The sequence below is a fragment of the Salmo salar genome, chromosome 04, assembly GCF_965601325.2.
Source record: "Salmo salar chromosome 04, fSalSal1, whole genome shotgun sequence".
In the NCBI taxonomy this organism is placed as follows: Eukaryota; Metazoa; Chordata; class Actinopteri; order Salmoniformes; family Salmonidae; genus Salmo; species Salmo salar.
Window position 1 is genome coordinate 42,030,944 of NC_138294.1, and position 14,691 is coordinate 42,045,634.

Sequence of the window (14,691 nt, forward strand, 5' to 3'; positions counted from 1 at the left end):
CAGTTATATTTTTGTTTCAATAGACCAGGACATTTCTCCAAAAAGTACGATCTTTGTCCCCATGTGCACAAACCGTAGTCTGGCTTTTTTTATGGCGGTTTTGGAGCAGTGGCTTCTTCCTTGCTGAGCGGCCTTTCAAGTTATGTCAATATAGGACTTGTTTTACTGTGGATATAGAGACTTTTGTACCCGTTTCCTCCAGCATCTTCACAAGGTCCTTTGCTGTTGTTCTGGGATTGATTTGCACTTTTCACAACAAAGTACGTTCATCTCTAAGAGACAGAACTTGTCTCCCAAGGATGAACCAGACTTGTGGAGGTCTACAATTTTTCTTCTGAGGTCTTGGCTGATTTCTTTTGATTTTCCCATGATGTCAAGCAAAGCGGCACTGTTTGAAGGTAGGCCTTGAAATACATCCACAGGTTCACCTCCAATTGACTCAAATGATGTCAATTAGCCTATCAGAAACTTCTAAAGCCATGATATTTTCTGGAATTTTCCAAGCTGTTTAAAGGCACAGTCAACTTAGTGTATGTAAACCTCTGACCCACTGGAATTGTGATACAGTGAAATAATCTGTCTGTAAATAATTGTTGGAACAATTACTTGTGTGATGCACAAAGTAGATGTCCTAACCAACTTGCCAAAACTATAGTTTGTTAACAAGAAATTTGTGGAGTGGTTGAATAACAAGTTATAATGACTCCAACCTAAGTGTATGTAAACTTCCGACTTCAACTGTAGTTATTCCTCTTGTCCAAATGGGATAGGGCAGTGTGCAGTGCAATGGCGATTGCATCGTCTGTGGATCTTTTGGCGCGGTAAGCAAATTTAAGTGTGTCTATGGTGTCAGGTAGGGTAGAGGTGATATGATCCTTAACCTCTATGGGCTAGGTGGGACGCTTGCGTCCCACCTATTCAACAGCCAGTTGAATCCTGTGGCGCGTTATTCAAATACCTTAGATATGATATTACTTCAATTTTTTTTAAATGACTATTTTACACCATTTTAAAGATAAGACTCTCGTTAATCTAACCACACTGTCCGATTTCAAAAAGGCTTTACAAAGAAAGCAAAACATTAGATTATGTCAGCAGAGTACCGAGCCAGAAATAATCAGACACCCATTTTTCAAGCTAGCATATAATGTCACATAAACCCAAACCTCAGCTAAATGTAGCACTAACCTTTGATCTTCATCAGATGACAACCCTAGGACATTATGTTATACAATACATGCATGTTTTGTTCAATCAAGTTCATATTTATATCAAAAACCAGCTTTTTACATTAGCATGTGACTAGCATGTGACTAGCATTCCCACCGAACGCTGCCGGTGAATTTACTAAATTACTCACGATAAACGTTCACAAAAAGCATAACAATTATTTTAAGAATTATAGATACAGAACTCCTCTATGCACTCGATATGTCCGATTTTAAAATAGCTTTTCGGTGAAAGCACATTTTGCAATATTCTCAGTAGATAGCCCGGCATCACAGGGCTAGCTATTTAGACACCCAGCAGGTTTAGCACTCATCAAAGTCAGATTTACTATAAGAAAAATGTTATTACCTTTGTTGTCTTCGTCAGAATGCACTCCCAGGACTTCTACTTCAATAACAAATGTTGGTTTGGTCCAAAATAATCCATCGTTATATCCAAACAGCGGCGTTTTGTTCGTGCGTTCTAGACACTATCCTAAAGGGTAACTAAGGGTGACGAGCATGGCGCAATTTGTGACAAAAGAATTCTAAATATTCCATTACCGTACTTCGAAGCATGTCAACCGCTGTTTAAAATCTATTTTTATGCCATTTTTCTCATAAAAAAGCGATAATATTCCGACCGGGAATCTGCGTTTAGATAAAAAAGCATTCGGTCGAAGCGGGCACGCGCCTAAGCCCATAATACTCTCAGTGGCCACTTGCCTAAAGCGATAAAGTGTTTCAGCCAGAGCCTGCCTCGATATCGTTCAACTTTTTCCCGGGCTCTGAGACCCTATGGAAGACGTAGGAAGTGTCACGTTATTGCACAGATCCTGAGTCTTCAATAAAAAGAGCCAAGATGAAACACTACTTCTCAGACAGGCCACTTCCTGCTTGAAATCTTCTCAGGTTTTGGCCTGCCATAGGAGTTCTGTTATACTCACAGACACCATTCAAACAGTTTTAGAAACTTTAGGGTGTTTTCTATCCAAAGCCAATAATTATATGCATATTCTAGTTACTGGGCAGGAGTAGTAACCAGATTAAATCGGGTACGTTTTTTATCCAGCCGTGTCAATACTGCCCCCTAGCCCTAACAGGTTAACTAGCTTCTCAAAGCATTTCATGGCGACAGTCATTTAGTTAAGTTACCTTCGTTTTCTTAGGTACAGGAACAATGGTGTACATCTTAAACCAAGCGGGGAGAGTAGACTGGGATAGGGAGAGATTGAATATGTCCGTAAACACTCCAGCCAGCTGGTCTGCGCATGCTCTGAGGATGCGGCTAGGGATGCCGTGTGGGCCGGCAGCCTTGCAAGGGTTAACACGCTTAAATGTCTTACTCACGCCGGCCACAGAGAAGAACCCAGTCCTTGGGATCAGGCCTCGTCAATGGCACTGTTATCCTCAAGGCGGGAGAAGATGGTGTAGCTTGTACGGGAGCAAGCCGTCGGTGTCCGCAACATGGCTGGTTTTCCCTTTGTAATCCGGGATTGCCTGTAGACCCTGCTACATGCGTCTCGTGTCTGAGCCGTTGAATTGCGACTCCACTTTGTGTCTGTACTGACGTTTTGCCTGTTTGATTGCCTTACGGAGGGAATCACTACACTGTTTGTCATCAGCCATATTCCCAGTCACCTTGCAATGGTTAAATGCGGTGGTTCGTGCTTTCAGTTTAGCATGGATTCTGCCATCTATCCACGGTATCTGGTTTGGGTAGGTTTTAATAGTCAGTGGGAACAACATCCCCTATACGCTTCCTGAGGAACTCAGTCACCGTGTCCGTTTATACGTCAATGTTATTCTCCGAGGCTACCCGGCACATATCCCAGTCCGCTTGATCAGAACAATCTTGAAGCATGGGTTCCGATTGGTCAGACCAGCGTTGCATAGACCTTTGCACGGACTTCCTGTTTGAGTTTCTGCCTATAGGAAGGGAGGAGCAAAAATGGAGTCGTGATCAGATTTGCCGAAGGGAGGGTGGGGGAGGGCCTTGTAGGCATCCCGGAAGAAAGTGTAGCAGTGGTCGAGTGTTTTCCCAGCGTGAGTACTACAGTGAATGTGTTGATAGAACTTCAGTAGCGTTTTTCCTCAAATTTGCTTTAAAATCCCCAGATACAATAAATGCGGCCTCAGGATATGTTGTTTCCAGTTTGCATAAAGTCCAGTGTAATTCCTTCAGGGCCGGTATCGGCTTGAGGGGGAATATACACAGCTGCGACTAACCGAAGAGAATTCTCTTGGAGGTAATACGGTCGGCATTTTTAGCTGATAAATAAATTACATAGCTGGTTTCTAAACAATTATGGACTGCAGGATACCATTATTACAATATTCGTTTTTATTTCTGTATTTAACCAAAAAGTAATTTCTGACCGACCGTCTCGATTCGGTCTTATGTAGCAAAATTTGAAATTGTGTTTTTTACATTGGATAAAAGTAGAGACTCGGAGCTAGAAAATGGTATATCATACACCACAGTTGAGCAACAATGGGAAAGTAATTCTGCTTTGAAAGTTGATAAACTTGTAACCTCACTTTTGAGAAAATGGCCCTCGAATATTGGCCCTCTTCATTGTCTACACACATTCAGAATCATTCTCACCCTCTTAATCTTTAGACCCACCCATGGCTTTAAGGATTCACATGTGAAGCTATGTACTAAAAAACCAAAGCTTTCCAAGAATAAAGGCTGGTTTATACTACCGGTGTGTTCATAAATTTTATCTGTAGTGCCAGAGTGTGCTCTGGGCGTTCGAAACTCAGAGCTTTGTCAGATTGGCCGTTCGTAAATTCAGAGCGTTTCGTTCTCGGAGTGTTCAGAGCGCACACTGGGTTGAGGGGTTGATCCGAGCGTTCTGACCTAACAAAAGCAGTCAAGTACCCAAGCTAACTGGCTAACATTGGCTAGCTTGCTAGCTAATTCCATACACAAATGAGAGAACAGCTCACTCTGACCAATTTACTTGCCCTAACAGAGCTGGTTAGGGTGTTTTTATGTTAGCCAGAGCATTGGTGACTGCAACTCTGCTGCTGGCAACAATTTAATTACACTTTTTTTGCCAACGTTTACTGGCACTGGCCATATTCAACGGGTGTTGAGCGTTTGTAAATTCGTCAGTTATTCTGCACTCTGGCAGTCTGATGAGAATGCTCTGAAATCGGAGTAGATAGCCAGAGCGGATTTACCAGTTACGTCTATCGACAGTTTTTGCAATGCCATCATAAACATTCTATTGTAATAGTTACTTCCATAGTGGAGTCTGTTGTTTAGACATGTAGCTAGCTGGCTAAAGAATGAACCATAATCCCAACTCATAATGTTACTACTCTGCATGAATCTGCAGGTAGCTACCCAACCAGGTTCAATGTTAGCTAGCTAACATTAGGCTATAACTAGCAATGCAAATGGCTCTGAGATATGAGTAATATTACTACACAGATCATACAAGTAACGTTAGCTAGCTAGCTAACAGTACACTAACTTAAACTGAAATCGACAAAATTAGAAGCGTGTAATATCTAAAAATGTAGCTTGCTAGACTCTCTTACATGGATGGACGCTTCTCCCTCTGTCACGGATAACATGGTTGCCCTTAGTTTGAAGATGTGATCCGGAGCCTTCTGTGTGTTCTCTTTTCGACTCCGTCTGCATATTTGCAATTAAAAGCCAGAATTATGTCCATCTCCTTAGCTATCGTACTCTAATTCCACTGATTTCAAACCTCTGTCCTCCAGAAAGTGGAGAGCAACACTTATGCAGTTCTACTACGTGATATCTTGTTTAAAAAGGATTACCTACACATACTGACCAGCTCATATTATAGACAGAAGTGTGCTACATGGCAGACCAATCCGAACTCCCCTCTCGGCATTTCCAGCCCACTCATTATCTCAGCCAATCATTGCTACCGGGAAGATTGCGGTCTTTTTCTGTGGCTAAACCAACTAGGCTTGTAAACTTAATAATTGTATTCATATTTACACATGGCATACAAGTGTGTTAAGGTACATCAAAGTTCAGGCATTTCTGCCCAAAAACGCATTTTGATTAAATGTATATATTTTTTAAATAGTTTAAATGGTGCTCCTGTGAAGTAGTGACACAGCATAGTTTCCTGAAACAAGGCACATTTGTATAAATATTGTTAATGTTTTGACAAGCAAGCGGAAAGGCAGGTGGAGGACTTTTGAATACATGTGCCGGTGTTCATTGATGGGCTTCCTGCCTCTGCTGAGATGGGTTTGGCGCGAGTATCCAGGACGTAGGCTACTGGCGGGGCTCACTCTAGACGGAGAGGGAATTCTCAGACATTCTTGTTTGTGTCGTGGAAATACTTCTTAAAATATATTTTTAGACACCTGAGCTTGTGTATTCAATATAGACTTTATTACAAAGTAACAAGCCGAGCTGGTCCATGGAGGGAGCAACTGCCGGTCCCAGACAGTTTCAGTTTGACACAACATACATATTCACTCCTCTTTATGTATATGATCCACATCTTTTGGTATTCTGCCACTATTGTTTCCTAATCTTACTTGTAGTCTATCTACGGCCATCTTTACTTGGTTTCTCCTCCCCTTCTTGGCACATACTTCAGGTCATATATTATATTGGTGGCGTAACCATAGCAACGATACAAAAAAATGTCCAGGGACACCCACAGGATTAGGCAACGGCCTCCCTCAAGCCCACAATGGCCCAGTCTCACACACACATTCACAATGGCCTCCCCCCAAGCCCACATTGATTGTACTCACCACTCCGAGATGCACAACACATGCATCTGAAAATCCCCCATACTTGGAAACCGAATGCTGGTTGATAACAAGTGTGAAGCATCAGCCGTCAGGGAGATTGTGAATATGTATTTATTTTATTTTTGGGGGGAGTTTGAAAATGTACTGGCCCAAGTGGGCGATATGAAAGCTTGATTAACTGGCCCGGCATGCTTCGGCAGAGGTTGCAGGGCCAGCGGGCTACCCTGAATGTCGAGCAATGCTTCTAGAGCAGGTGTGTTTCTTGGAGCATTTCTATATCGATATGGTTTCTTGAAAGGATATCCAGACCGCTGACACGTTTGATAGGACATAAGGTATTTCAAATTCCAAGAGAGAATTGCTATTTTTGCCATTGTTTTTCAGAAAAGAACGTTATATTATAGAATTGTTGTCTTTAGTGTTGATAAGCCGAAGGATGTGTAACTAAAAAGCAGGACCCACAGGGAAATTCACCCATTGATTGTTCTCCACCCAGAAAACCCTCCCTGTAAACCATTCCCCCCTTCCCTGACCCCCCTTGCCTAACAGATTTAGCTCGCATAGCTGAAGATTTCACCTCATTGTAGGTTGCCCTCTGTTTTAGCAGTTCGGCACTCAGCTCTGGGTAGATGCTGATCCTCTTTTCTACATAGGTCAGAGCCCCCAATTCTGCTGCAAGGTGAACAATTTGCTTTTTGACTTCAAAACTGTGCATTTGTACATTCATACAACGAGCCATTCTGGCGAGGACGCGTGCAGTGTGCAATGTTAATTCGCGGCATGGGACCCAGCTTCTCCTGCCCTAACAGTTCATAGAAAACATTGCTCATGAAAGAAGTTTGGTTGCCCCAGTTCCAAGTCCAAATACCCGCACATTGAATTTACAGGAGTGATTTTCAAGTGATTGTTTTCTCTTTTAGGAGATTGATTGCCCCTTCTAATTTAGCATGCGCTGTTTCCAGGTCATTCTCCAGACTTTCCACTTTAGTTGAATAGGCATCCACTTTAGAAGTGAGCAATGCAAGTGATTCATTTACTGTTTTAATTGCAAGTCGAGGGCAGAGGTCATCTCTGGGATAGTAGCAGCCAGCTCTTTCTGTTGTCTGGTGTTATGCCACCATTTTGCCACAGGTAAATTGTGGACGGACAGATTATGCTATCTACTGGAATGAAATAGACCTGCACATTTTTTGTCATGCAATGAACGTCCCACACCTTAATATGGTGTTTACAATTGACCATTTTCGAAATACATAATATTTTTGCAAAAGAAAGCCACGATAAGGCCACGTGTTTCAATGCATGCCACCAGAAATTAGGCTACTTTGTTCTGAAATAGCCTAGGCTACATTCCGCCCCCCCCCCCTACATTTTCTTGTGTAATGCATATTCCCATATGTCAAAACCTGTTGAGGACAGCGGAACGCCTTGCCAATATCCAATGGTAGAGCGTGGCGCGAAATACAAAAACCTCAAATGCTATAATTTCAATTTTTCAAACATACGACTATTTTACACCATTTTAAAGACAAGACTCTCGTTAATCTAACCACATTGTCCGATTTCAAAAAGGCTTTACAGTGAAAGCAAAACATTAGATTATGTTAGGAGAGTACATAGCCCAAAATAATCACACAGCCATTTTCCAAGCAAGCATATATGTCACAGAAACCCAAAACACAGCTAAATGAAGCACTAACCTTTGATCTTCATCAGATGACACTCCTAGGACATTGTTATACAATACATGCATGTTTTGTTCAATCAAGTTCATATTTATATTCAAAAACAGCTTTTTACATTAGCATGTGATGTTCAGAACATGCATTCCCACCCAAAACTTCCGGTGAATTTACTAAATTACTCATCATAAACGTTGACAAAATACATAATTATTTTAAGAATTATAGATACAGAACTCCTTTATGCAATCGCTATGTCAGATTTTAAAATAGCTTTTCGGCGAAAGCACATTTTGCAATATTCTGAGTACATAGCTCAGCCATCACGGCTAGCTATTTTGACACCCGCCAAGTTCGGGGCATACTAAACTCAGAATTACTATTAGAAAAATTGTATTGCCTTCGCTGATCTTCGTCAGAATGCACTCCCAGGACTGCTACTTCAACAACAAATGTTGTTTTTGTTCCAAATAATCCATAGTTATGTCCAAATACCTCCGTTTTGTTCGTGCGTTCAGGTCACTATCCAAAGGGTAATGTGCGAGCGCATTTCGAGACGAAAAAATAAAAAATGTTCCTTTACCGTACTTAGAAGCATGTCAAATGCTGTTTAAAATCAATTTTTATGGTATTTTCTCATAAAATAGCAATAATATTCCAACCGGACAATAGTGTATTCATTCAAAGAGAGAAAAGAAAAAACAGCATGGTCGCGGGACTGCGCATCTCCAATCTCTTTGTCACCAGGCAGACCACTGACAAACTGTGCTAGTATACTCTGCCCAGAGACAGGAGACGCCTCAATCCGCTTTCTGAAGGCTTTAGAGAGCCAACGGAAGCCTTAGAAAGTTCTTCGTAACAGCTCAGATACTGTAGTTTCGATAGAGAACCAAAAGAAGAACTACAAATTGAGACAGGCCACTTCCTGAATGGAATCTTCTCAGGTTTTTGCCTGCCATATGAGTTCTGTTATACTCAGACACCATTCAAACAGTTTTAGAAACTTCAGTGTTTTCTATCCAAATCTACTAATAATATGCATATTCTCGTTTCTGGGCAAGAGTAGTAACCAGTTTAAATCGGGTACGTTTTTTTCATCCGGCCGTGAAAATACTGCCCCTATCCACAACAGGTTTAAGTATAGACAAGTAAGTAGAGAGACATTTTTGTTGATTTCCATATTGTTATGCAAGATTGAGACTGTTTCACTATTTCTTCTGAATTTATTTCTAAAACAAATTAAATATTAAGGCTACTTTGTTCTGAAATAGCAACATTTTAGTTGATAAAATGCCCATAATTCCTATATAATGTTGATAATGTCCTTGAGACAGCCACATAATTTGGTGCAATAAAGCGTAGGCTGCTGTGCTGATGAGAATAAGCAAATATTTATTATATTGACAAGACGTTCGACTGACCCCTCAAACCAGGGTTCTCCAACCCTGTTCCTGGAGAGCTACTCTCCTTTACGTTTTCAATCCAACCCCAGTTGTAACTAACCTGATTCATTTTATCAACCAGCTAATTATTAGAATCAGGTGCGCTAGATTAGGGTTGGAGTGAAATCCTACAGGACGGTATCTCTCCGGGAACAGGGCTCAAACAATAGAAATGCATGTCCGCAAAAGCGAAAGGCAGGTGGAAGGAGGCGCGATCAAGTGGGAACATTCTAGCTAGACAATGATCTTTTGTAGAAAATATTTAATACAATCGTAACAACCTAAGCATTATGAAACTTCTATTCGATCCAATAAGCCTTAACTACTGTATCAAAATAGCAAATCACTTTTATCTTTACCAAATTCGACACTCATTGCCCCCCATACAAAAACTCCTCACTTGGTCTGCTTAATGGGGCTATGTGGGACGCTAGCGTGCCAACCGTGGTGCACCCTATCAACAGCAGGTGCATTTCAAGAGCGGCAAATTTGAAACCAAATAAATGTCAAAATTCAAATTTTTCAAACATACAACTATCTTACACCCTTTGAAAGATAAACATCTCCTTAATCTAACCACGTTGTCCGATTTCAAAAAGGTTTTACGGCGAAAGCATAAAGTTAGATTATGTTAGGAGAGTACATTGACAATAGCTGTGTGTAATGTTTTGTCAATTCAAAGACAGGCGTCACCAAAACCATAAAACCAGCTAAAATGATGCACTAACCTTTTACAATCTCCATCAGATGACACTCCTAGGACATTATGTTAGACAATGCATGCATTTTTAGTTCTATCAAGTTCATATTTATATCCAAAAACAGCGTTTTACTATGGCGTTGATGTTCAGGAAATCGTTTCCCTTCAATAACCGGCAGTCAAGTCAGCACCACAAATTAAATAATTAAAATTAGAAAACATTGGTAAAATATTATATTGTCATTTAAAGAATTATAGATTTACATCTCTTGAACGCAATCGACTTGCCAGATTTAAAAATAACCTTACTGGGAAATCACACTTTGCAATAATCTGAGCACTGCGCCCAGAAAAATACGCTTTGCGATACAGACAAACGGCCATGTTGGAGAGATCGAAAATACTATGTAAATAATCCATTACCTTTGATTCTCTTCATCAGATGTCACTTCCAGGAATCCCAGGTCCATAACGAATGTAGTTTTGTTCAAAAAAGCTCATCATTTATGTCCAAAAAGCTCCGTGTTGTTAGCACATGATCTAAGCCCGCCGGACTTCACTTCATGAACGAGAGGAAAAAATATATTTACGTTCGTTCAAACATGTCAAACGTTGTATAGCATAAATCATTAGTGCCTTTTTTAACCAGAACATGAATAATATTCAAGGTGGACGAATGCATTCTCTTTTAAAACGTTTTGGAACGAGGGTACCCAACATGACCTCGCGCGCCAGAGTCTAATCGGCCATCACCGTTCCAAGGCTCTTGTTCGGTCAGATCTCATAGAAGATTCAAAAGACTTTGTAAAGGCTGGTGACATCTAGTGGAAGCAATAGGAAGTGCCAAAACATTAATCAGCCCCTGTGTGTTTCAATGGCATTGGCTTAAAGGTAATTCAACACATCAGGTATCCACTTCCTGTCAGAAAATGTCTCAGGGTTTTGCCTGCCAAATGAGTTCTGTTATACTCACAGACACCATTCAAACAGTTTTAGAAACTTTAGGGTGTTTTCTATCCATATATAATAAGTATATGCATATTCTAGTTACTGGGTAGGATTAGTAACCAGATTAAATCGGGTACGTTTTTTTATCCAGCCGTGAAAATACTGCCCCCTAGCCCCAAAAGGTTAACGCTGACTAAGTCTGCTCAATCTGCGCGGACAGATTTTGGGCAGAGACCCTGCCACTTTGCCTCTTCCTCTCTGGAATAAGTGTCGGCAGTAATTTCCTTTTTGAAGTCAATCCACATGGTTGGGAATTTATTTTGGACTAATTGAATAATTCCGTTATACAATTAGGGTATGCACGGGTTGACAATTAATTCACACGTGGTGTGAGAGGATGCTATATCAGCCTCTTGAGGTTGGATGACTGAAATGCAGGGTAGAAAATAACTCCCTAAATGCAGAGCCCTACCTATCACATAGCACCCAAACCTGGGCAGCACAACCCATTACATACAGCCTTGGTGCTGCCAGGGAGATCAAATGGCCAACGGTAATGGCTTCGACAAAATACTAGGAATACATCATGAAAATCAACATTAGTCACAATATGGATTAGAGTATTCATCACTTTTTTTAGGCTAGATGCTCCCTAGATTTGACTGACTCAGTCATTCTCATGTTTAGTTAGACATGTGATGCTTACAAATAGAATAACTAAATTATACTTCTATGGTATGATGTTTCTAAAGGATCTATTCATGCTTTCTTGTTTGTCTTTTACAGGCAACGTTTCAGAGCTCTCCTCGGCATGCCTACCTTTCCCACAGCCAATCAGGACAGAGGTTCTACCACCACACCAAGTAAACTGGCCACAACCACCACCAGCAATTAGGGATTGGCATCATTCTCCACACAGATTTAGGCTTCAACTTCAACTGCTGAAATAGTACATCAATGTAGCGTTTCTTCTGCCAAAATGTTGCATTACATCCCATAATATGTATATTGACTACTTTCAGTATGCATTAGCATGTTGTTTTCTGATTTTTATATATAAAAATCTGAATTTCAGTAGGTAAGCTTTCTATTTCATACAGGGTGTCTCAATCATGACATACTATGAGAGAGAATTGGTAGATTCAGAACGATAATATTTGCATTCCAAACAATGGTGCTGTTTTCATTGTTGATATGTTAGCAAATGAACCCAAGCTTCAGTACTCTGTGCTATTCACTTTTTACTGATAATGAAAGCCTCTTAAAATACTCTTAATGTGTTCTTAATCTTATTTAATACATTTTAAATGATTAAATGTAAACCCTTCTCAGGGCCCATGGAGGAAATGATCATTTGCAAGGATGAACTCTTCGATTCACTTAAACATGCTGTATTTGTGGAAGCCATATTTTCATAAACTTTTTAAATGAAAATCTGCTAATTTTATTAAATTGCACTTAAACTAAACATGCAATGGCTTTTATTTTTTAATGTAGAGGCGTATGGTGATGTGTAAGAAGAGAACATGTGACAAGATATGTAGGAGGGAAGTGAAGGTGTTAATCTTTGTAAAAACGAAAGAAAGAACTTTGAGATGATGGCTTGGAATAGAAACATTTATTCATACAGCGATGAATCTAAGGAGAGGTCATTCACAAGAAGTAAAGCATAAAAAAATTGTTACAGGATCACATGCAGAAGAGTCTTGAATATATGTCAGTCTGTGGGAGAGAAGAAGGGCGGAAGTTGATTATGCACTTTTTAGTGGTTAGGAAGAGAGGGAGAGCGCGAAAAATGAAGAAAAAATGGCCTGCTCTCCAGTGACTCGTCATGTTTCAGATTTCAACTTGACAGAAAATAAGTAGGTCGATATCAAAGATATAAAAATATAGCCTACTGTTTTTGGACTCGACCCGTTCCCTTCTGGATTTTACTCTTCACATTGCTATGGGACTGATGAAACTGAAACCAGTGTGTTATTTGAATGAATCACTGAGTCTGTTTTCTTGTAGTTGAAAGCACTGGGATGACTTGACTTTTTATGTGGGTGATGTGAATTTTGTACAGTTGCTTTTGGAGTGGGTGTTATATTCGGCCGTTTTCCTTTTTTTCTCTCGTGTATATAGCTTTTTCCATTTCACGTCAGCTACTCAATTTTTTTGTTTCCTATATTTGTCATTCAATCATGGTGGCTATTGGCTAATATCCTTCAAGTTTATACATTTTCCTCACAGATAACGGGGTCTTCATGAGGGTGTTCCTTTACTTAAAAAAAAAAACCGGTTGATTTCTACTTCCGAAATTGTTCAAGCAATACAATTGGTTACCAATGATGCTCTTTTCCTGATGTTTTGACCTTCTATTTGACTATACTCAGACCAAACCTCCATTTCCGGCTTTTAGTCAGTTAGAATTATAGGAGCAATTTTACACCTTTTGTTCACTATTGTTTATCATGGATCTCTATGCAACCTCTCAATCTTTCCATCTCCCCAGAGTTTCAAACACACTCATGGAGACCTCTTTCTCTACTACTTTTCCAGGCATCACCAATGACAGGTGGGTGACTCAATTGCAGGAGTAGGTTGCCATTGATATTCGATAAACATGCTACGCAGTCAAGCAATTTAATTGTGTTAATTTATACATATTTCAATTAAACGTATGGTTTCGAAGGTTTTTGATGTAATTAGTCCCATTTTCTACCTGAGAAATATATTTTACACTGATACATTAGTGTTTAGGCTTAAAGGATTTTATTCATTATTTGAATTTACTTTAAGGTAAGGTCGACTGACCGAAAGCTCAGCTACTATTAAAATGAATTTGCATCTGTCTGGAAGTGTGTGGGTAGTTTTTCCTGTTTCTCCAGTTTAGCGATTTGCCTCCGGCGCCTTCACTAATCTGATTTAGGTGTGCGGTAGATTCTGCCTATTATCTACAATCATTATTTGAATTAATTAGATTTGTATTATTTACTTGCATTTATTGGTTTTGTTAGTTATATATTGTTTTTCAGTCTTGTTCACCATGTCTGGAATGTGCCAGAGCGCCATTGTATGTGCCCATGTGGTAGAGAAGCAGAAAGGGATGTGCAGAGAATCTCTCCGTTTTCCCTGTAAAGTATTTGTCTACATATTTATCTGATTATTATATCAAAAGTTTGTTTGAAAAGTGGACTTTATAACTATGTAGCCTTTATTGACTTTTAGATGGTCAAGAAAATTATGAAATATCCACTTGAAACTTCTACTTGTTCAGTAAATTTAATGAAATGGAGGCTCTGAAATCGTCACACCACTTTCTGGTGTTTTTGGTTTGTAATCCAGCATGTACACTCACCTGTGTTTTGAAAGTGAAGCTAAAATGGCTCTTTACTCCAGCATTTTGAAATCAAATGTTTCATATGAGGCAACCGTACAGAATGTCACCTTTTATTTGAGGGTATTTTCATACATATCTGATTTACCGTTTAGAAATGAAAGCACTCGGGTGGGACTCTATACATAAAGCGCTAAAACCGATATTTATGAAAATCCAACATGCTGGAGTATAGAGCCAAATAAAAAAAATCTAGCTTCACTGTCCAAGTACATATGAAGGTGAGTGTAAGATATCGGTAAAGAGGACATGTAAATGGTTTGTATTCTGTTAATTTGAATCTATAAAAGCATCTTCTCTTAATTTTGTCACTTTTGTAATAATCAGCTCTGGACAGGCCATTTGGGTGCGTTCCAGATTATTCATGCCTTTGCAGGTTTCATTGTAGATGGAGAGAGAGCTGACACATTGCTAAATTTTACGATCCTGTGGTGCAAAGGTGAGGATCTGCTCCCTGTACCATAAAAACTTGGGCCTTAGGTAGACATCAGCCCGTGTTACAGTATTCCTTGGGCAGTGGTGGAAAAAGTACCCAATTTTCATACTTGAGTAAAAGTTAAGATAC

At 39.8% G+C, this 14,691-nt stretch overlaps 1 protein-coding gene across 3 annotated transcripts in view; it reads left to right on the top strand.

Annotated features, from left to right (window-relative positions):
* The window catches only part of LOC106602903 (G protein pathway suppressor 2), a 41,362-nt gene extending 29,150 nt beyond the window's left edge, over positions 1 to 12,212 (top strand). For all 3 annotated transcript variants that reach the window (XM_014195891.3, XM_014195890.3, XM_014195889.3), the window contains exon 12: positions 11,531 to 12,212. In XM_014195891.3, the coding sequence (XP_014051366.1) occupies positions 11,531 to 11,611 (81 nt within the window). In that variant the 3' untranslated portion in view covers positions 11,612 to 12,212. The remainder of the gene's footprint in view (positions 1 to 11,530) is intronic.
* Positions 12,213 to 14,691: the final 2,479 nt, after the last annotated feature.